The following is a 21,103-nucleotide window of genomic DNA, read 5'->3' as shown; positions in this document are numbered from 1 at the left end:
GTTATTTTTTGTTATTGTATTTATTTACTATAACCAATTTATTATTATTATTATTTAATGTATTGTTAATGAATGTTAATGTATTTACTCTTATCTATTTATTTATTTATGTATATTCATGTATTATTATGCTACATTTGTCTTTATTTTTTTATATAATTTATTTACCTTAACTCATTTATTATTATTATTTAATTTATTTGTTAATGAATGTTAATGTTACTCTTACCCATTAATGAATTACTTTTTTATTATATAATATTATTTATTTATATTCATTCATTATTATTACAAAATTTTTCTTTATTTTTATATAATTTATTTACCTTAAGTCATTTATTATTATTATTATTATTAACATTAACTTTTACTTTTAATTACTTTTTAATGACATAATTTTATTAATGTATTTATTTAACCATACCTATTTATTATTACTCTTGGTGTTATATGTTTTTTAAATGATAAAGTGTGACCAAACTTGTTTTGTGATTCATACCTAAGCCGTATCTAAGAATATCTCATAAATAGTTCTTTTCTGTCTGTTTTAAGTCGACTAGTTTGGCTTTAGTGATCCCCCCCCCCCCCCCCCCCCCCAGCCCCTCTCTGTAGATGCTCAGTTTCTCACATGACAGTCTGAAGCAGTCAAATCTCAATCTTTCGCCCCTCCAGAAGCGTTTCCAGCACAATATTCTCCGGTATTTTAATAACTCCTCACAGTGTGTCGTTCACGCCGAGCTCTCGTGCATTCTCGTTTTCCTCTTCATCTTGGCGTCAGAACGAGTGAATAATTCTGCAGAGATGGTAAAAACAAAGGTTCCTCGTCTACGCCTCCTCTCGCACGCCGTGAGCAGATTAGAGCTAATAAGGTCCGTTAATTACCAAGCCGTGTAATTAGCCTCATTCCGAGGGACTTTTTTAGGAGGGTTGTTATTGTGCGCCAGGTTTCTGTTTAGTGACAGAAGATACGGAATATTTTTAATTGGTGTTTTCTTAATGAAGTTTAGTGGTTTACTTTGCGAGGAAAGAGAGAGCAGTGCTTTGGTTTGTTATTAATGCAACATTATTAGCGTGTTTGCTTTGCGCTGGGGTCCTTTGAAGGTTTTTCCCCGAGCTGCTGGAATAATTCGGCCGCGGCACTTTGATGTCAAATGGGAGTTTAATACAACCCTGTTGGTTATCAGAATGGCTGTTTCTTGTGAGACTTGGGAAATTGGGGAATGAAGAAGCCTTCAAAGCGTCTCTCTCTGCTCTTAAAGGTTACCTCAGACACCCAAGTAAATAAATCTTTGACATTTATTTTTTACTCTGTTTCCCCCTCAGGACTGAATCTGTGGCTGAGAAGATGCTAACAAACTGGTTTACTTTCCTCCTCTACAAGTTTCTTAAGGTGAGTGGAAGGACTGTTTCCATGTATCTTAAGTGATGTTACTCATTATATAGTTCCCTTGCTAACAAAACATAGGTTTGCTGGTTTCAAAGAGGTTTTGTCACGTTCTATTTGTTATGTTTGACACGATAATATTTGTGCAATTTAAATACATTTATTTACATGTATATATTTATACATGGTTTTATTCAGCATGGATGCATTACATTAATCAAACACGACAGTAAAGACATAATGTTACAAAAGATTTCTATTTTAAACAAATGTTGTTCTTTTGAACTTTCTATTCAGCAAAGAATCCTGAAAAATAAAATGTATCACAATTTCCACAAAAATATTGTGCAGCACAACTGTTTCCAACATTGATAATAATCATAAATGTTTGTTGAGCAGTAAATCAGTATATTAGCATGATTTCTGAAGATCATGTGACACTGAAGACTGGAGTAATGATGCTGAAAATACAGCTGCAGATCACAGGAATACATTACAGCTTAACAGATATTCACATAGAAAACAGTTATTTTAGATTGCAATAATATTTCACAATTTTCCTGTATTTTTGATCAAATAAATGCAGCCTTGGTGAGCAGAAGAGCTCTTTCAAAAACATTTAAAAAGTCTTACTGACCCCAAACTTTTAAACTTTATTTAATCTGTTGTTTCTTTTTAAGTTTGATACTTAACTTTTAGTTTTATCAGCTAAATTATATACCATTACAGTCAGAGTAAAATATCTAATTATCTAATGAGCATGACACTACAAAATACTGACCAATTGTAAAGGAAATTTTAAACGTTTAGAAACCAGTAAACTGTGTTTTTTAACAGTGGTTTTTGATTGCATATTTAAGGTCCAGACACTCTCTGTACACGATCATGCTGCCGTTGAATTATTATTTCACCTTGAGTTTGTTTGTTGCTGTGTATCGAGATTCAGATACAAGATAGACAGATGTACGTTATCATTCCCGCAGGGGAAGTTCATTATTATAATCTTTAAGAACCTGAATTAATATAAAGCGCTTCCATAAACACACTGGAGTGAGGGGTGTGTGTGTGTGTGTGTGTGTCATCTCCTGCTGCTCATTAACAGCTGTGTGTTTAATTATCCCCTGTGCTAATGAGCCCAGCGTGGCAAGACCGGCATATGGATGGGCCGCACCGTCCCGCTACGGATCCCAGTGAGGGACATGAGACACAACAAACATCCAGCAAGAGTCACACGCGGCTGTTTGTCGATCAGTGTTTTCACCTGAGAGCGCGAGCGCCGCTGATTAAACTTGTCTGAGTTTTATACGGTTTAATTACTTTGGGTAATTAGCCATGAGCCTTAAAGAAGCAGCTTTTGCGATGCATTTAAGTTTAATAATGTGGCATATTTTCAAACTGTCTCCTGACCACACCCCCTTCTGCCATTGGTCAGTTAAGCCATTAGCCCCGCCCACACACTCTCACCATTGGTTGAATCAGCTGTGTGAATGTTTTGAAAGCAGCCTTATGCATTTTTTTCCTCTGCATATTGAGCTGAGACACAAGAAGGTGTTTTAACCATTATAAAAACACAATTTGATGTTATAAAGCGAGTGCACTGATTTGCTCTCATTTGGGCACATTTGCATCAGACAACAGAGACACACTCTCAGGAGACAGACGGGACTGATAGAAGGAAGATGATGATCAAATTAGTGAGACGCAGACGAGAAGAGCAGCAGTTGTGAATGATGAAAGCCAGAGAATGTGTGTAGGAGGAAGAGACTGAGCCAAACGCGGAGAGAGAGGCGTGTGATTGGCTGTTTGACACGTATCACGCTCTGAAGTGTTTCTCCAGCTCTCTCCTCCACAGTCATTAGCCTTCTGTTAACCCTCCATCGCTCGCCTGTTCGCCTCGGGTCTGTTCACGTGCCCGCCGCTCATTTCCACGTCTAAACAGCTGCTTTTACACGCCTGACGCTCCTGGGAGGCGCAGGAGTTCTCTGTGTTTTGTCTGATTTATTTTTGTAGGAGTTGCACATTAGATCTTCAAGATATTGCTGAGGTAATAACCTCAACTCTAAACTTTGAAAGGAGACGTTTGATTGTATTTTCATTCCCGTTTAAGCACTAAAGCTGAGGTTTACACTGTAAGTGACAATACAGTCTGTTTTGATAGCAATTTGTTAATCTAATTTAAATAAATAAAAATATATAAAACAGTGATTTATGTATAATTACATTTTAGTTAAATACTATATTTTTTATTTTATAATTAAATTATTACATTTATATAAATTTATTTATCATTTTAAGTTTTATTTATTCATTTCTAATTAAATCATTTGTGACCCTGGACCACAAAACCAGTCATAAGAGTCAATTATTCAAAAATTAGATTTATGCATAATCTGAAAGCTGAATAAATACTCTTTCCATTGATGTATGGTTTGGACAATATTTGGCTGAGATACAACTATTTGAAAATCTGGAATCTGAGGGTGCAAAAAAATCAAAATATTGAGAAAATCGCCTTTAAAGTTGTTCAAATGAAGTTCTTAATGCATATTACTAATCAAAAATGAAGTTTTGAGATATTTACAGTAGGAAATTTGCTATATATCTTCATGGGTCACATTTGTTTTAAATAACTAAATTTCACAAGTAAATGTAATGAAATTAAAATATTTTAACTAAAACGGATAAATCCCACACACTGCTATAGCTTGCAAATCATATTTTAATACATTTTGGTCATGCAACCTTCATCAGGCATTGCTTTATGTATAATAATTGAAATAAAATCTTTTTTTTTCAGCTGAAATCCATTTTTATACAGTAACATTTACTTTGCATGGTTTGTTTTTAATCAGTCAAATGGTAAACGTGAAATAATTTTACATAATGTCAGTATTTCAGATCAGAAACCAAATATGAAGGCCAAATATAAATATGAAGGCTGAAAACATCTTTGACATAATGGTCAGAAGTTATTGAAATATATAATGAAGTAGATAAAATAGGGACTATTATTATTAGTGAAATGGGTGAAAGGGAAGTGGCTGGAGTAGATGTGCAACACATCCAAAATCAAAAATTGGGTGTGACGCCGCTAACAGAATGTGACTTGTCTGTTTTGCACTCATTTCATGGTCACATGAGGTGGTTTTGAAAGCGGTGGAGTGCTGTGAAATGGCCAGAATGAAAGCGAGAGGGACGAGTAAAAATATATCCACAAGTGTCAATCACCGGGCAAAGTGGAGAAAATGACCACAATTGGCAAAATTGGAAGAATAGATGCTGCAGACACAGTTATCCAATGGTGGAAACCTTCTCGATCACAGTTATGGTGACACTTTAGTTATAACAGCCTCCAGGACCAGACATTTGTCATTTGGGACGCATCCTCAGATGCTCAGTCCTGCTGTACACATTGTGTTTGAGGGTTATGGGCCACTTCTAAACATTTAATTTGCTCAAATCTGACAGAGGGGTTTAGAAATGTTTTAGGCCTTTCAACAAACACAAATTATCATGTAAATTGGGATGTCCTTAAAAAGATAGTTCACCCAAAAATGGAAGTTATGTCATCATTTAACTCACTTTCAGGTCATTCCAAAGCTGGTCACCAAACAGTTGCTGGTAGCCAATGAGTTGCATAGTATTTTCTTCTATAATATGGAAGTTAATGAGGACCAAAAACTGTCTGGTCTCCCACAATTTTCAAAATATCTTCTTTTATGTTCAACAGAAGAAAGAAGATTTGGATCAACTTGAGGGCGAGTTGAATGATGACAGAATTTAATTTTTTGGGTGAACTGTCCCTTAAAACAATGGAAAAGTTCATTAGGAAAACCCAGTTTTTTCAAATGAAGGTTTGAAAGCTTTTCTGTCACATACAGTTATTTTCTGATAAAGTAACACTTATTATATTTCCACCTTCAATACTCACAAAATATAAAATCACGTTGTGTGCGTCCCATGATCTATTGATATCACTGCTGTGTTAAACTCAAAATGCCGCCTTCCAAGGATGAAATGGAGAAAATGAAGGATTAATTTGCCCCATACAGCCCTGGTTTCGAAGCTAAAACATGAATTGGCTTGTTACAGCTCCTCCTAGAGTCAGACGGGTGTGTGTGCATGAGTTATGAGTGGGATTTGGGTCTGTTTTAGGACATGAAAATAATCCAAACACTTTCTGTTATATGAATATACAAGTGCTTGCATTGAGTGTGTGTTCATGTGTTATTCTGAGGTCTAATGTCACTCTCTATTATCTGTGTGTTCAGGAGTGTGCAGGTGAGCCTCTCTTCATGCTGTATTGTGCTATAAAGCAGCAGATGGAAAAAGGGCCGATAGATGCCATCACCGGAGAGGCCAGATACTCGCTCAGCGAAGACAAACTCATCCGACAACAGATCGACTACAAAACACTGGTCAGTTCTGACTCGAAATCAACAAGAAATGGTTCTGAAGGAGTCAGAAACACAAATCTTTTTATAGCATTTTGTCATAGTTTATTTTATGGAAGCCGTTTCTGACACTGAAAATAAAAATAAAGGTAATTCTGACTTTTTTTAATGTTTTTTTCTCAGAATTGCATGATACAAACTCACAATTCTGACTTTTTTCTTTGCTATTCTGATTTTTCTCAGAAAAGTGGGATATAAACGTGCAATTCCAGGTTATAAAGTCCAGTTCTGGCAAAAAATTGTAATTTTTATTCAGCTATACTTGAATGGATTTGTTTCAGTGAACACAGTGTGCATGTGATTTATTTAAGTGGGAGGGTGTTTTAATACTCTCAAATGTGTCTCTCTGGTCTGCAGACGCTGCACTGTATTAACCCAGAGAATGAGAACGCAGCCGAGGTCACCGTTAAGTGCCTGAACTGCGACACCATCACACAAGTCAAAGAGAAGCTGCTGGACGCCGTCTTTAAAGGCACTCCGTACTCACAGCGGCCCAAAGTGGGAGACATGGACCTCGGTATGAAAATAATGAATGCTGGAAAACCAAGCTGCTTTATTGTGGTTACAGTGTGGTCTACCAGCTTGAACAAGATGTTTGACCTTAACCCCACCAGCTGGACGTCCAGCAAATGACCATAAATAACATTTTTTACTGTAGGGATCAGTCGAAAATGTCTAGATTAGTTGCTCAGACAGCTGATTTTGTGTTTTCTCTGCTCAGAGTGGCGTCAGGGTCGCATGGCTCGTATCATTCTCCAGGACGAAGACGTCACCACTAAGATCGACAACGACTGGAAGCGTCTCAACACACTGGCGCACTATCAGGTAACTGCAGTGGCCTCGCCGCATCCTCTGCCAGGTTACTATGGCAATACCTCTACACCCCGCTGCCCAGTAACCATGGCAACCCCCCAGCAAGTTACTAGGTATCAATTGAAGGTTTTTAACACGTAGCACACAAACAGGTAACCATAGCAACACTTTACAAAGCATAACTACAAAAGCAGTGTTGGTCAGTAGAGATGCATTGATACAGATATATTCATTGATGTCAATATTTTTATGTTATGGCTGAAAATAAGTCAGTGTTCACATAAAACATGTTTTGCATGTCTACAAATATACAAATGTAACATTAATGAAACTAAAGAAACTGTAATTTTACAAATACTTTTGTACATGTACATACACAAAATTAAAGTTTTAAAATAAAATGTATTTAGAATTTGATAACTGATATGAAGAACGGATATTATAGACATATTTATTAGTTATAAATATTTACAAAATAAATCTAGAATTTTTAGTTCATCTTAAATGTAGTTTGAAATTTTCATTTTTATGTTCACAAAATTGAAATTTTACGTTTGTACAATTTTACAATTGTTCATGTTCATTTTTTTCAAATTTAGTTATACAATATAGAATTTATTTAGAATTTAGGGTAATAATCTGATATCTGATAACTGATTATCAATATAATCTTGAGCCAACACAAAGCTATAGAATTTAGAATCTAGAATTTTACAAGTTTACTTTGAGCCATTTTACATTTTACATGTTTACAAAATGTAAATTCTACATTTGTACATGTTAGTCTTTACAAAAGTAGTTGTACTTTATAGAATTGATATAGAATTAATGGCTGATAACTGATATGGTGACTGAATTTCTAAGTCAGCAAAGCAGTAGAATTGAGAATCTAGAATTTTAATACTAACATTGAAGAATTTTTTTTTTTAGTTTACAATTTTTTTTTGTGATATAGGATGTTTTACAATATAAAACTTTAAATATCTTTACAAAATTAGTTTAACAATATAGAATTTTCATATAAATCTTTGATGGCCATATTTAAAAATGCTGATCTGGTCTGATTCTGATTGTCTGTATTTGTGGCAGTAATAGAGTTTTAGTGTCAATCTGTCTCCCTCTCTGTCGTCTAGGTAACAGACGGGTCAGCGATCGCATTGGTTCCCAAGCAGAACTCCGCCTACAACATCTCCAACTCCTCAACGTTCACCAAATCCCTCAGCAGATACGGTGAGAGCGAGAGATGCTTCTCTAACTCTAGTGATGTTCAGACCGTGCAGTATCAAATCAGAGCATGAAATACTGTATCCCAGTGGATCAAATGTGGCCTTCTACTGCTAGTCTATAGCTTTTATTTATTTTTATATATGTTCAGTAATGTACATTTTCTTATGTGCTTTTGGCATTTTTGTTAGATTTTTTTTTTTTTTAAATACACTTCTGTTTTGGATTTATTTATATATGCATTTTTAATTTCAGTTTTAGACATTTTAGTTTAATGTCTAAATTATTTAAGTTAATTGCCAAGTCAATATTCCATTGACAGTGTAACAAACTGGAATTAATCAGCATACTGTAAAAGTTTCTACACAGAAATTAATAACTGTTTTATCCCACGTTTTAAAAAAAACAGGCAGTATACAGAATATTGTGTGCAGGATGCAGAAAGCATTACCATTGCAGTCTATTTTATTCCAAACATAGCCTTTCTCTGTATATTTCTCTTTGGTGTTTGTTTCTGCAGAAGTGTGTTTGTGGTGTTGTTGTGTATCCTAATGCTCTGCTCCTCAGTGGGATGAACTCAGCGGTCTACAACTTCAGACAGAATAGAAAAGATGGATACGATATCCAAAATCTGTGTTTGACAGTGAGGGAGGAACAGAGAGAAAAGAAATGTTTATGATTCATGACTAGGTTTTTATCACTAGATAATATAATCCCTAAATTTGGACTATCCCCATACATTTGACTATTTATAATTTTTATAATTTATAATCTCTCTCCAGTCTTCCTCTGTTTTCTACAGTTTTAAAGTTTGTTTGCATATTTTCCCCCCACATTTCTCACCTACCAAACACCAACCATCCAAGCCGTCCTCTTTGTGTCCACAGAGAGCATGCTGAGAACGGCCAGCAGTCCAGACAGCCTTCGCTCGCGGACGCCCATGATCACTCCAGACCTGGAGAGCGGCACCAAGCTCTGGCACCTGGTGAAGAACCACGACCACCCGGACCAGAGGGAGGGCGACCGCGGCAGCAAGATGGTCTCCGAGATCTACCTGACGCGCCTGCTGGCTACCAAGGTAAGGAGAGGTGCATACAGTGCATACAGATACAGTGTCTCTGTTGCATACAGCAGATGTAGTAGATTACCTTGAGTACATCTAAATAGCATGTAGTATGCCATTGGGAATATACTCACATCATTTTAGTATCATTTACACACTAATATAGTATTTATATATAGTACATATTATCAAAATAATATAGTATAATATTTAGAATTTGTTTAATATTTCTGTTTTCAGTTAAAATTATGTTTGTGTAAGTTTTAGTAATTTTATGGGGTTATGTATTTTTGTAATGCTGTTGCAAGCTTGCCATTAAGGTTTTCTTATTTTTATGGTTTATGAATTAAAGCTGAATTTCTATTCAGCTGTAACGTATTTTTGTTTGTTTGTTTGTTTTAGTAATTTTAGTACACTAACTTATTTCAGTTAGTTGCCAGTGCATCATTTCTAATTGTATTCTTTATTTTATTTTTTTATTTTTTCCATCAAAAATGTATTGTATTTTTTTAGCTTTATTTCAGTGACCAAAAACCAATTTCAATAGTTTTAATTTTAGTTAACAGTATCAACACGGTCACATATTTACTTGTAGTCAGAGCAAATCTGTTCAAATACAAAAAATAAAGTATTTTTACTACATAATCCTGATGTATTACTCAGGCAGGGGTGTTTAGTATGCGTATGGTGACATCTGTGGCTAATATTTCATTCCCCGTCTTGACAAACACACACACTGGAACTAATTGCCTCACTTTTGAAGCACATGTCTGATTTCCTCAGCTGATGTCCTCAGACAGTTAGCGTTGACCTTTGTGTGTGAATGACTAGTTGCTCATTAACATTTACCAGTGCTCCCACTCTCGTGGAGAACTGTATCTTAATTAGACCAGTGACCTTTGCTTATTGAGCGGTTTGGGAAAAACTAGCTCTTTATCCACCCTGTGCTCCGTCTGCATTTCCCTCAAACCCCATACTGTTCATGTTAAGAACACATGCATCTGAACCTACAGCTGCTCCAATCACTGATTCTTCACTTGAGACAAATAACAATGCCTCAATGTCACTGCATGATGTAACAGTGTCACTACATGGGAATCATACACTGTTTTCATGCTTAGTATTTTTGTCTAATTTTCCAGGACAAAAATCTAAACAGTCTTAAATCAAGACACAAGAAAAACCACATAAAATATTAGTTCTTGCTTTCTGAAAAATAAATTGAGTTTAGGCTTAAACCAAGAAAAATATCTGCCAGTGGGGACAGAAAAATACACTTAATTCAAATGAAAAACAAGTTTATTTTTCTATCCTCGTTGGCCGTTATTGTTCCTATTTTTAAGCATAAACCTGCTTATTTTGATGCTTATTATTATTATTTATATATATATATATATGTTTTTAGAAAACAGGCTATTGTATGTAATTTTGCTTCTTAAGTAAATATATCTTGTTTTAAGATTTTGATATTTGTAATGAAAACAAGACTAAAATACTAAGCAAGAAAACAATTTTTTGCAGTGTATGTTTACAGTATATATCCACAGTGTTTTTGCTTGCAATATATAATTAAGCTACATTGAGGACATTGCAATGATTTTGCCCCTTTTATCTGACCAAGTTTCTTAAAGAAAAAGTTTTGCATCAAGACAGAGGTTTTAAAAATAGCTTCTCTGATTTATACTTCAGTAGCAAAAATAGCATTAGTTGAGTTGGTAAGTTTGATTCATTTACATGAATCAGTTCAGATTGTCTGTTTGCATGAATCAATTCATCATGTAGAATCAACAATTTGTGTCCCTGGAGCACAAAACCAGTCTTAAGTCGCTGGGGTATATTTGTAGCAATAGCCAAAAATACAGTGGTGTGAAAAAGTGTTGGCCCCCTTCCTGATTTTTTGCATGTTTGTCACACTTTAATGTTTAAAACAAAATCCAAACCCACATGGCCCTGTGTGAAAAAGTGCTTGCCCCCTAAACCTAATAACTGGTTGGGCCACCCTTAGCAGCAACAACTGCAATCAAGCGTTTGAGATAACTTGCAATGAGTCTGTTACAGCGCTGTGGAGGAATGGTCCACTCATCTTGTCAGAATTGTTGTAATTCAGCCACATTGGAGGGTTTGAGCATGAACCGCCTTTTTAAGGTCATGCCACAGCATCTCAATGGGATTCAGGTCAGGACTTTGACTAGGCCACTCCAAAGTCTTCATTTTGTTCTTCTTCAGCCATTCAGAGGTGGATTTGCTGGTGTGTTTTGGATCATTGTCCTGCTGCAGAACCCAAGTTCGCTTCAGCTTGAGGTCACGAACAGATGGCCGGACATTGTCCTTCAGGATTTTTTGGTAGACAGCTGAATTCATGGTTCATTTATCACAGCAAGTCTTCCAGGTCCTGAAGCAGCAAAACAGCCCCAGACCATCACACTACCACCACCATATTTTACTGTTGGTATGATGCTCTTTTTCTGAAATGCTGTGTTACTTTTACGCCAGATGTAATGGGACACACACCTTCCAAAAAGTTCAACTTTTGTCTCGTCAGTCCACAGAGTATTTTCCCAAAAGTCTTGGGGATCATCAAGATGTTTTCTGGCAAAACTGAGACGAGCCTTTATGTTCTTTTTGCTCAGCACTGGTTTTCGTCTTGGAGCTCTGCCATGCAGGCTATTTTTGCCCCGTCTCTTTCTTATGGTGGAGTCATGAACACTGACCTTAACTGAGGCAAGTGAGGCCTGCAGTTCTTTAGATGTTGTTGTGGGGTCTTTTGTGACCTCTTGGATGAGTCGGCGCTGTGCTCTTGGGGTAATTTTGGTCAGCCGGCCACTCCTGGGAAGGTTCACCGCTGTTCCATGTTTTCTTCATTTGTGGATAATGGCTCTCACTGTGGTTCACACAGGGCCATGTGGGTTTGGATTTTGTTTTCCCTTCATTTAAAAATTGCATGTTGTGTTTACTTGCGTTATCTTTGATTAATATTTAAATTTGTTTGATGATCTGAAACATTGAAGTGTGACAAACATGCAATAAAATAAAAAATCAGGAAGGGGGTCAACACTTTTTCACACCATTGTATGGCTCAAAATTATAGATTTTTTTAATGCCAAAAAGCATTAGGATAATAAGTAAAGATCATGTTCCATGAAGATATTTTGTAAATTTCCTACCATAAATATATTAAAACTTAATTTCTGATTAGTAATATGCATTGCTAAGAACTTCATTTGAACAACTTTAAAGGCAATTTTCTCAATATTTAATTTTTTTGCACCCTCATATTCCAGATTTTCAGCCAAATATTGTCCTATCACAACAAACCATACATCAATGGAAAGATTATTTATTCAGCTTTCAGATGATGTCATCAATCAATCAATTTGTGTGTAATATTTATTTCTTTAAAGAAAATATATGCTGTAAATATTTCTGTTCATCACTGTCTTATTAGACTGGTACAATGATTAAACATTATGCCTCTTTTTATTTTCTTGGTGTAAAACATTGCCTTGATTCACTGACCGTCTCTCACAGGGGACACTACAGAAGTTTGTAGACGACCTGTTTGAGACCATCTTCAGTACGGCTCACCGGGGCAGTGCACTTCCTCTGGCCATCAAATACATGTTTGACTACTTAGACGAGCAGGCCGACAGACACATGATATCAGACCCCGACGTCAGACACACGTGGAAGAGCAACTGGTGAGTTTGTGTTTCTCTTTTGAGGAGCTACAGCTCTTCATTGGATGGTGTTTGAACGTCGTTCCTCTTTATCTGCAGTTTGCCGTTGAGGTTCTGGGTGAACGTGATCAAGAACCCTCAGTTTGTGTTTGACATTCATAAGAACAGCATTACAGATGCCTGTCTGTCCGTCGTGGCGCAGACCTTCATGGACTCCTGCTCCACGTCAGAACACAAGCTGGGCAAAGATTCGCCCTCCAACAAGCTGCTCTACGCAAAAGACATCCCCAACTACAAGAACTGGGTGGAGAGGTACGACACAGATGTTTCCTTTCACAGGATGTTCTTGCTCTTTTTTTTACAGTGTTGGATGATACATCATATGTTGTGTGAGTCTGGATTGACGTGTTTGATCTGCTGATGGATGTTGAACCGCTTATCGATGGCTGTGTGTGTTGTTGCAGGTATTACTCTGATATCTCGCGGATGCCTGTGATCAGTGATCAGGATATGAGTGCGTATCTGGCCGAACAGTCGCGTCTGCATTTGAATCAGTTCAACAGTATGAGCGCGTTGCACGAAATCTTCTCCTACATCACCAAATACAAGGACGAGGTGAGAACCGAGCGCAGCTCAGGCCTCAGAACACCGTGTCTGCTGTATCACTGAATTCACTGGGTTTTCTCGTTCTGCTTGTGTGTAGATCCTGTCGGCGCTGGAGAGAGATGAACAGTCCTGCCGCCAGAGACTGAGGGCTAAACTGGAGCAGGTGATCGACACGATGGCTCTTCCCAGCTGATCCGGACTGGAAATCTCAGTGTGTGTTTTTTACACCAGGACAAAACCACAACGCTGAATGTAGGTGGTGTAGATTTTGCGTTGTTTTTGGATGATTTGTTGTTGAGTGCGGTGGACGTCTTCACACAACGTGGACAAAGACACTCTTTCCTGTTTTGAAGAGACAATGAGGACGTTTGGGACCTCTGATGAAGTCATGTGATGTGTCGCGACGGATCAAGGGACACTCTAATCTGATTGCGTGTACGTTTTATTATTTTGTACAAATGTTATCGACTCTCCGCTCTCTTTGCCACTTGTGTTTCTGCTGAATTTGCACAGTTTACAGAATAAACGAGCAACTGCCTCCATCCCATGAACACGACGTCGTGTTTCAGGTTAGGAAACGCAACGATGCGTCTGTTTTAACCTTTATGTACAGTAGTGTTGACAGGTGAATTTGACATTACACAAATGACAAAAAGAAGGAAAAAAATAACAAAAAATCTTGTCCTGTGCCATGTTTTATTTGAATGTTGTTTAATGCTAAAAAAGGTTTGTGAAGTAGGAATGTGCTCTGATTGTTTTACAATGAAAAAAAAATGATGACAGGAGAAATATTTAATCCAAAAATGTTAGTTTTGACTGAACTGTTTTTTAAAGCAAAGCTTTAGATGCTACTCTTGATTTTAACTCGCTCCACTACGTGCTCAGATCATTTCAGCAGGTTCATTCTCTGAAGAAATCACTACGTTTAGTGAGACTGAGCGGGAATAAATGAGTGAAAAGGAGGCCGAGTGAATTGTTTGAGATGCATGAGTCAGTGTTTCTGTGGCGTGTGGATACGGAGGGAGGAGACGCTCGTTCATCAGGCCTTCAGCCTCCGTGATCAGAAAACAGAAAGCCTTTTGTTTTTAACGACATGGGCTTGATTGATTTCGACAGATCAATCGCTCTGCTTTCATGGAACACTTTAAGAAGACACGTCTCGTTTGTCAAACTGTTTTTGTTTTAATACATTTGTTTCCTGTTACCTGAGATTCGTCGTTTATGAGTGAATGTTTTAGTGCATCATAAAGTGGCATGAGTAGGTACGAAACTGAAAAAGAACAACAGTATCAGTGATTAAATATCATTCTAGATTCTCTTATTTTTTTAATAGATCTTCCATGTTCTCAATGAGTCTCTTCTGACGTTTATGGCCAGTTTCTCATATCAGATTCAATTTAAAGAGCCCTTGAGATCAACATGTCTATTAGATTTGAGTGCATCCTATACTGCTCTACTACTGAAAACGACCAAATTAAACTTAAGCTGGTTTACTTTTAGCATTTAAAAACAGCAGTCCTTCTCTTCCAGGAAATCTGACCAATCATATTAATCTTGATATTTTTCTGCAAGTAAAATGGCTAAATAAAACCTAACCTCTCTTTTTTGTCAGCAAAGGAAACTGAACTAATCAGGCCGTTTTGCGGGGTCTCAAATGCTTATTTTACCAAAATATCAAATTAAAGGCCTGTTCATACTACGACTGATAACTATATTAGCATCCTCACTAAAGGACAATAATATTGCATATTCTAAATGTGCACTTCTGATATGTTTTGTTAATGACATTGCAGTGCGCACTTTAAAGGAAGATTTTGTTTGACTGTCATTGTTTATCAGCTAGAAAAATAAATTGAGTGATTACAGTGATGCATTTCCTTTTAATGTAGACTGCTAAACATTTTGGTTAAAGTTATCCTTCTTGGTGTGAACAAGCCTCAAACCCAGTTTAATGGTTGTATTGTAACTAAAGTAACCAGCTCTGCTCTGATTGTGATGTTTAAGGCAGATCAGATCAGATTTACCCAAAGACAAAAAGAAGGAATACAGGCTTTATATTAACACTGAAGTTGGAACTTTGTTGATTTGGCTTTTTCTTTTGCTCAACTGGTTTGTTTTGAGAGATATCACAATCTGATCTACATAATCTTCACCTTGTGCTGTCAGTGGGTTGGTGCACATGTCTACACTTTGCACAATTAATCCTGTATCAGTTGATTTAGACCGATGGAGATCGTGTTGGTGTTTTTGGTCAGTGTAACTGCAGCGGACGGGCCGTTGACCTTCTAATCAGTGTGGTTTGATGTTGCATGCTTTAAAATAAGTTCCAAACATCTCAGGATCTTCCTTCCACTCTTGAGTGTGTCTCTCAACCAGAGAACTGCTGTGGTCAGTTTGCTGGACTCACCTATTATGTTCTGGACATTTGGGTTGCTTTTCACATGTAAAAATAATAATAAAGATTTCACATTGTTTTAATTTATTTATATTTTGATCCTGTTGTTGTGTTTCTTAGATTGAAATGTGTCTAAACTGGTGCTGCTGGAGTTGTCTCTGCTATCCTTTCATATGTTCCTGTAATGGCTTCTGCAGTTTTCATGAATCTGCTCTTAAACTCAAGATCACTATGAAGGTCCACGCTGATAAAACACAATAATACTGCGGCACAGATACAGAAGCTCTCATGTCTAACCTCATCCCTCTTTTGTTTTGCTTCTTTCCAGTAATTTCTGAAAAATGATAATGAAGTATCTGTTCCTCAGATCAGAAAAAAGATGAAGAGATGAAGCAAGACAGTTTGTGTTGTTGGTGAAACTGAAATAAGACATTTGATCAATTATGATTCAGGACTCAGACTGTCACTGGTGTGTATTCATATGTAAATATGTTTGTTTTTTCAGATTTACTTGTAAATAAACAAGCATCAAGAAGAAATTAAACATGTTTTTGCAACAAAAAAAAACAACTCTGGTGTTATTCTTTTTATATTTATATATATATATATATATATCTAAAATCACAGCAGAAATCCTGCACAACCTGAAATATTTAGTCTCAGTTGTGTCATTGATTAAAATATTTTTAATGCATTCTGGTAGGCTACTGTTTGATCATTTTACACCCCCCAATTTTTTTTGGTATAATATAACTTGGTTACTTTTGTGATTAGAAATGATTAAATGACCTTAAGAAATAGTTACACTTTTACTTATAGCGATCAAAAAATATGAAAATAAAGAGCATTTATTATGGTATCTATACATTCTACAAATCAGCCACAAAACAAAGCACCCAGCAATGACAGGAATGCACTTAAAACATCAAGTATACAAAATGGACACACACACACACACACACACTTACAATCTGGTTTGACTGATAATGCTAAAACAAACACTTCAAATCAACATTAAAAAAATGTATTCGACAAAAGTAGTCTCTGTTAATGTCTAAATATTCAAATGCAAAACCTAATAAAGATTTTTGGTGAAATACTATTTTAGTTGTTCTACTTCAAAATTTTGCATTTAATGTAATTTTACTTCACATTGTTTTGTAATTATTTGTGAAATTTACCACCAGCAATTTTCCTTTTATAAAATGTTTTCCCTTATTTTAAGCACTGATGAAGTTCCTTCGAATTTCAAAAAGTCCCATTATAAAGCTCATTCGTTACAGGACGTTCAAAGTGGTCGAACTGTTGTTTTTCACACTACGAAACCGTCTGCCGTCGCCCATGTCAATTCCAGGCAGGTCTAGATCTGTATGTCTGGGGCATCGGCTCTTCTCTCGGTTGCATATTTGATCATTCAAAATACATTTTGGGCTTTTGTCGGCCGCGATCTGCAGAATATCAGGGCTAAAATCATGCCTCACAGACGTCGCTTCTCTCAGATCTTTGAAAATGTACACATTTTGATCGTCAATCAAGTGAACAAGCCTCGGTTAACGACTTAAATTTGGGTGTGTTATATTTTTAATTGGGATATAGCCCACAAGTGTACTGTTTTGACACTGTCATTTTCGAGTTAATCAGCTCCAGTTAAGATTAAAAAAGCGTCTGGATGTTCTTCGGTATAATATCTGTTGGTGGTTAAAATCATAGAGGTTTGGAACAACATGATGGTGAGTAAATGCTATTTATTTTTAGATCAACTATCAACTACAAAGTTCTTAATATTGTGCCAGAAAGTTTTGAAATAAACACAAAGCTTCCTAATTAGCTGACGCCAGTGGCAGTGTTATTTTTCCAGTCTTTTTACATGTATTAAAATTCAGCTAGCTTCTCGATGTGATTATTTCTGGCCTTGAGTGGGTGTACGTGTGAAAAGCACATTAGAACGGAGTTGTGTTAATTACAGAGTTGCAGGTTTTGTGTCTCTCCGCAGGACACGTCCCGCCCGTCTCTGCTGCTCAGGTGAGGAGATCTCACAGGTGAGTGTGTGTCTGATGGAAACAGACCCAGGAGCTCCAGGCATGTGTCAGTAGCACCTGTTCTCCCTCACCTTGAGCCTGATGAGAGTGATTCAGCTCTGGAAGACTTCCCTCAGAGTCACTGTTCGCTTTAGGGCCAGTGGAGTTTGGCATCAGATACATCAGCATGCCTTTTTTCACATACTTAATTCAAATAGCAATATATGATTGGATTTTGTGTTGCATCCTAGCAGACTTCTAAACTGAGCTGCATGTGAGGATCAGGTGAAGCTGCTCTGAACTGTGCTCACAGAGGTATAAATGTGGCATCGCTCTGATTTACATGCTCCATGCAGCCTGATCCTGCCTGGACAAAGAGAGCGCCACAGTCGGGCCGTATGTTCTTTGATTTTTCCGGTGTGTTAATCACGACCTCACGTCTCTGGCTTAAGAAGCAGCTTATGTTGATGCAGGCAGAGACCCTCACGCTCACTGACTCTGTTCAGAATAGAATACTAGCGTACTGCTTACTGTATAATACACTGTATATAGGCTACAGCTTAATTATTATTTGTATTTTTTTTTACTGCTAAAGAAAGTATGCATCACAATTCAGTGGTATGCAACATTGCTTGTGAGTGGTGCAAAGTTATGAACTTGGAAATGGCAGGTAATCTTTAATTCAGTTTTTCAATATAAATGTCTTAAATTGGGGGGGTGTTAATATGTTAAAGTCAACCTATTTACAATTGAGCACATTCCATTTGTATTGAATTCTCTCTCACAATGCAGTGAGTATTTCATGCATGCAGAAATTATCTATATGGTGTATAATTATTTTGAAGACCCCTTCGAAAAATAGTAACTAATAGTAACTTTTTCAACAAATACCACAGTAATTTGGTTTGGTTCTTTTAAAAGCATATTAAATTGATGTTTTCCAAAAATGTTATCCAATATATAAGCATGAATGTGGCTTCTTATAGTAGCTGTAAATCTAAACTCAATGCTCTTGTTTTTCCAATAATTTCTTTAACTATAATTACTAAACTTAAGCTATGAAATATAAAAATTGAAAAGAATACAGCAACTAAACTGCAGCTACCGAAAGCAGTACTGAAACTCAACAGAAATGTGATGTACATTTGAAAATGGCCTTCAAATAACTAATCTGAAAATGTAAAACTAAAATAACCTTGATTAAAACTATGGTTACAATGGTAAGATTTGTCCAACACCAACTTATAGTGCACCCAAACAGCTGAACAAAACGCTTGTGAGTGCATTTTGCTGCTCTCTTGGATTCATTGAAGACTGATTCAGAGAAGAGCTGGTGGCCAAACTGGGCTGTATCATGAATAATTCTGCTCATTCTCTCCGCAGCACTTTGTCTTAGCGCTGCTTTAGCCACCGGCATCTTCCAGCACAATGTTTTAAGATGTGCTGCCGGGAATCTTCGCTGCCTGCTGGAATGTCTTCTCTTCCTTCTACCACTGAGTTTGCCTGCGTGTGACGGCTGGCTGATACCCGAGCCAAGAGGAATGACATTGCACAAGGACACATCTTCTTATTCATGGGCCCTGTAGCATTATCATGCATATTACACACTCTTTCTGTCTAACTGCTCTGTGTGCATGTGTACTACAGCACTCCATGCCTAGTTTGGTGGTGGTAACTTCTCTGGTATCAAATGCATCTGTCTGTTTATCTAAATAATAATTGCATCAATAATATGTTGGTGTTCAAATGGACTTACATGGATGAATTAATGTTCATTCATGACACAGTTACATTTATATTCAAAACATTTAAAAGATATATTTTTCAATGCAAAGCCCAAACAGGAATTTTTCATTAAATTTCAGTAGAAGTCTGTGATGTAAATATACTCTGAGAGGAAAGGAATGAGCATGCATTGCATTTTTTCACATTTCTGCTCTTGTTTTTCCTTTGACTTTTCCTTTCTCTCGCTTCGACAGCTATCTTACGATGTCGTTTCCTTTTCCCCCAATCAGGTCAAGCCCCAGAGGAGCAGCGTGTCTTTCTGATGTTAGCAGTCAAGCCTCTCATCCGCACTGAAGGATGGAGTGGGTAGGATGGATTAACAGGAACCAGAGTCGTCAGCACAAGCACCTTTGAAAGTGGATGATGGTGGGCAATTATGCCCAATAGATTTAGTTTTAGATTTTATACATTTAAATGCACTAAATTGAAGTGCACCAAATTAAATGACTAAAATCTATTCTGCAGCCCCCCCCCCCCCCCCCCCCCCCCAAACCAGTTCAGAAAATTCAAGACAAAGTAACAACTGTAACATTACAGTAAGTGATTTCAGACATTTTGCTAACTTTGCTAAGACATGCCCTTTCTCCAATACTCTGGCAACCAAACTCAAACACCCAAATTTATTGACAGGCATTGAGTGTTTCTGATCAGCTAAAAAGGAGCACTGTTGTGCCGTTTACAGAGTAACTAAATATCAGTCATATTCTAATACAAAGGCATGTTGAGGGCATGTAGTGCTATCACTGTAAGGGATGAAGAGATGATGCATGGATCCAGGATCATTTTTATTTGATGATCAGCACAAATCATGAGCAATATCTGAAATTTGTCCATCAGCACACGCATCTTGATCTCTCTTGTGGTTTCTCAGCCTCCAGCGTCTGGAGGTGTGCTGCTGTCCAGGGTACTGAAGGTCTTTCCACCAACCCAAACCCACTCTAACTCTAGGCATCAAACTGATCTCTGTGGACTCTGGAGAAGCGTATTCATTTCTCAGAAGTTATCCGTTTTACTGTTAATTCATGCCAAGAATCGTCAACACCAAATTAGTGGTATTCAGGATGGTTTTGGAGGTCAAGTCAATAATATTTGTATAGCGCTTTAACAATGCAAATTGTATCAAAGCAGCTTTACATCGGCTTGAAATAAAGCTGGGTGGCTTTATATCAGCTTTACAGTATTTAGACGGGGAAATAGTTCTCATCATTTGATGACTGTTTGATGCCGTTCAAGATTAGTTTTTACTCAACAGCGCTAATTTTTATCAACTTGGTACCTTGTAAATATGACTTTATTTCCAAGTGGTCTGGTGCACTTTGACCCCTGGAAATTGCATAAGACTAGCCAGTCAGATATAATTTTTTAGTGAAATATGCATCAGAGAAGTGAACAGACTGTGGGTGGTTTGTGGGCCAAATGGTCTAGATGGGTGTCAGGTGCTGGATGGCATAGGTGGTTGCCATTATTTAGTGAACAAGCACCTTTAAAGAGAGAGTTCACCCATGAGTTAAAATTGTCATTTGCTCATATGATGAACATGTTGCCAAATGTTTGGTATCAGTGATGACATGCGAGAACCAATGACATTTGATGAACCAGTGATATCAGAAACCTGTTATATTACATCTCATATTAGATATTGTGTATTTTTTCTTTAACATCAAACCTGGTAGGATGTGTTGTG

The 21,103-nt window shown here is 36.9% G+C and overlaps 1 protein-coding gene across 1 annotated transcript in view; it reads left to right on the top strand.

Moving 5' to 3' along the window:
* Positions 1 to 16,171, top strand: part of LOC306879143 (plexin-A1-like) — a 126,327-nt gene extending 110,156 nt beyond the window's left edge. Inside the window, exons 23-32 of the mRNA XM_079431886.1 lie at positions 1,324 to 1,390; positions 5,656 to 5,802; positions 6,196 to 6,355; positions 6,560 to 6,663; positions 7,785 to 7,881; positions 8,763 to 8,953; positions 12,467 to 12,636; positions 12,715 to 12,927; positions 13,080 to 13,230; positions 13,319 to 16,171. Of these exons, the coding sequence (XP_079288012.1) occupies positions 1,324 to 1,390; positions 5,656 to 5,802; positions 6,196 to 6,355; positions 6,560 to 6,663; positions 7,785 to 7,881; positions 8,763 to 8,953; positions 12,467 to 12,636; positions 12,715 to 12,927; positions 13,080 to 13,230; positions 13,319 to 13,414 (1,396 nt within the window). The 3' untranslated portion in view covers positions 13,415 to 16,171. The remainder of the gene's footprint in view (positions 1 to 1,323; positions 1,391 to 5,655; positions 5,803 to 6,195; positions 6,356 to 6,559; positions 6,664 to 7,784; positions 7,882 to 8,762; positions 8,954 to 12,466; positions 12,637 to 12,714; positions 12,928 to 13,079; positions 13,231 to 13,318) is intronic.
* Positions 16,172 to 21,103: the final 4,932 nt, after the last annotated feature.

This window comes from Barbus barbus (genome assembly GCF_936440315.1).
Source record: "Barbus barbus genome assembly, chromosome: 13".
Taxonomy (NCBI): domain Eukaryota; kingdom Metazoa; phylum Chordata; class Actinopteri; order Cypriniformes; family Cyprinidae; genus Barbus; species Barbus barbus.
Note: the sequence above shows the minus strand (reverse complement) of the source record. Positions and strands in the feature narration are given on the sequence as shown.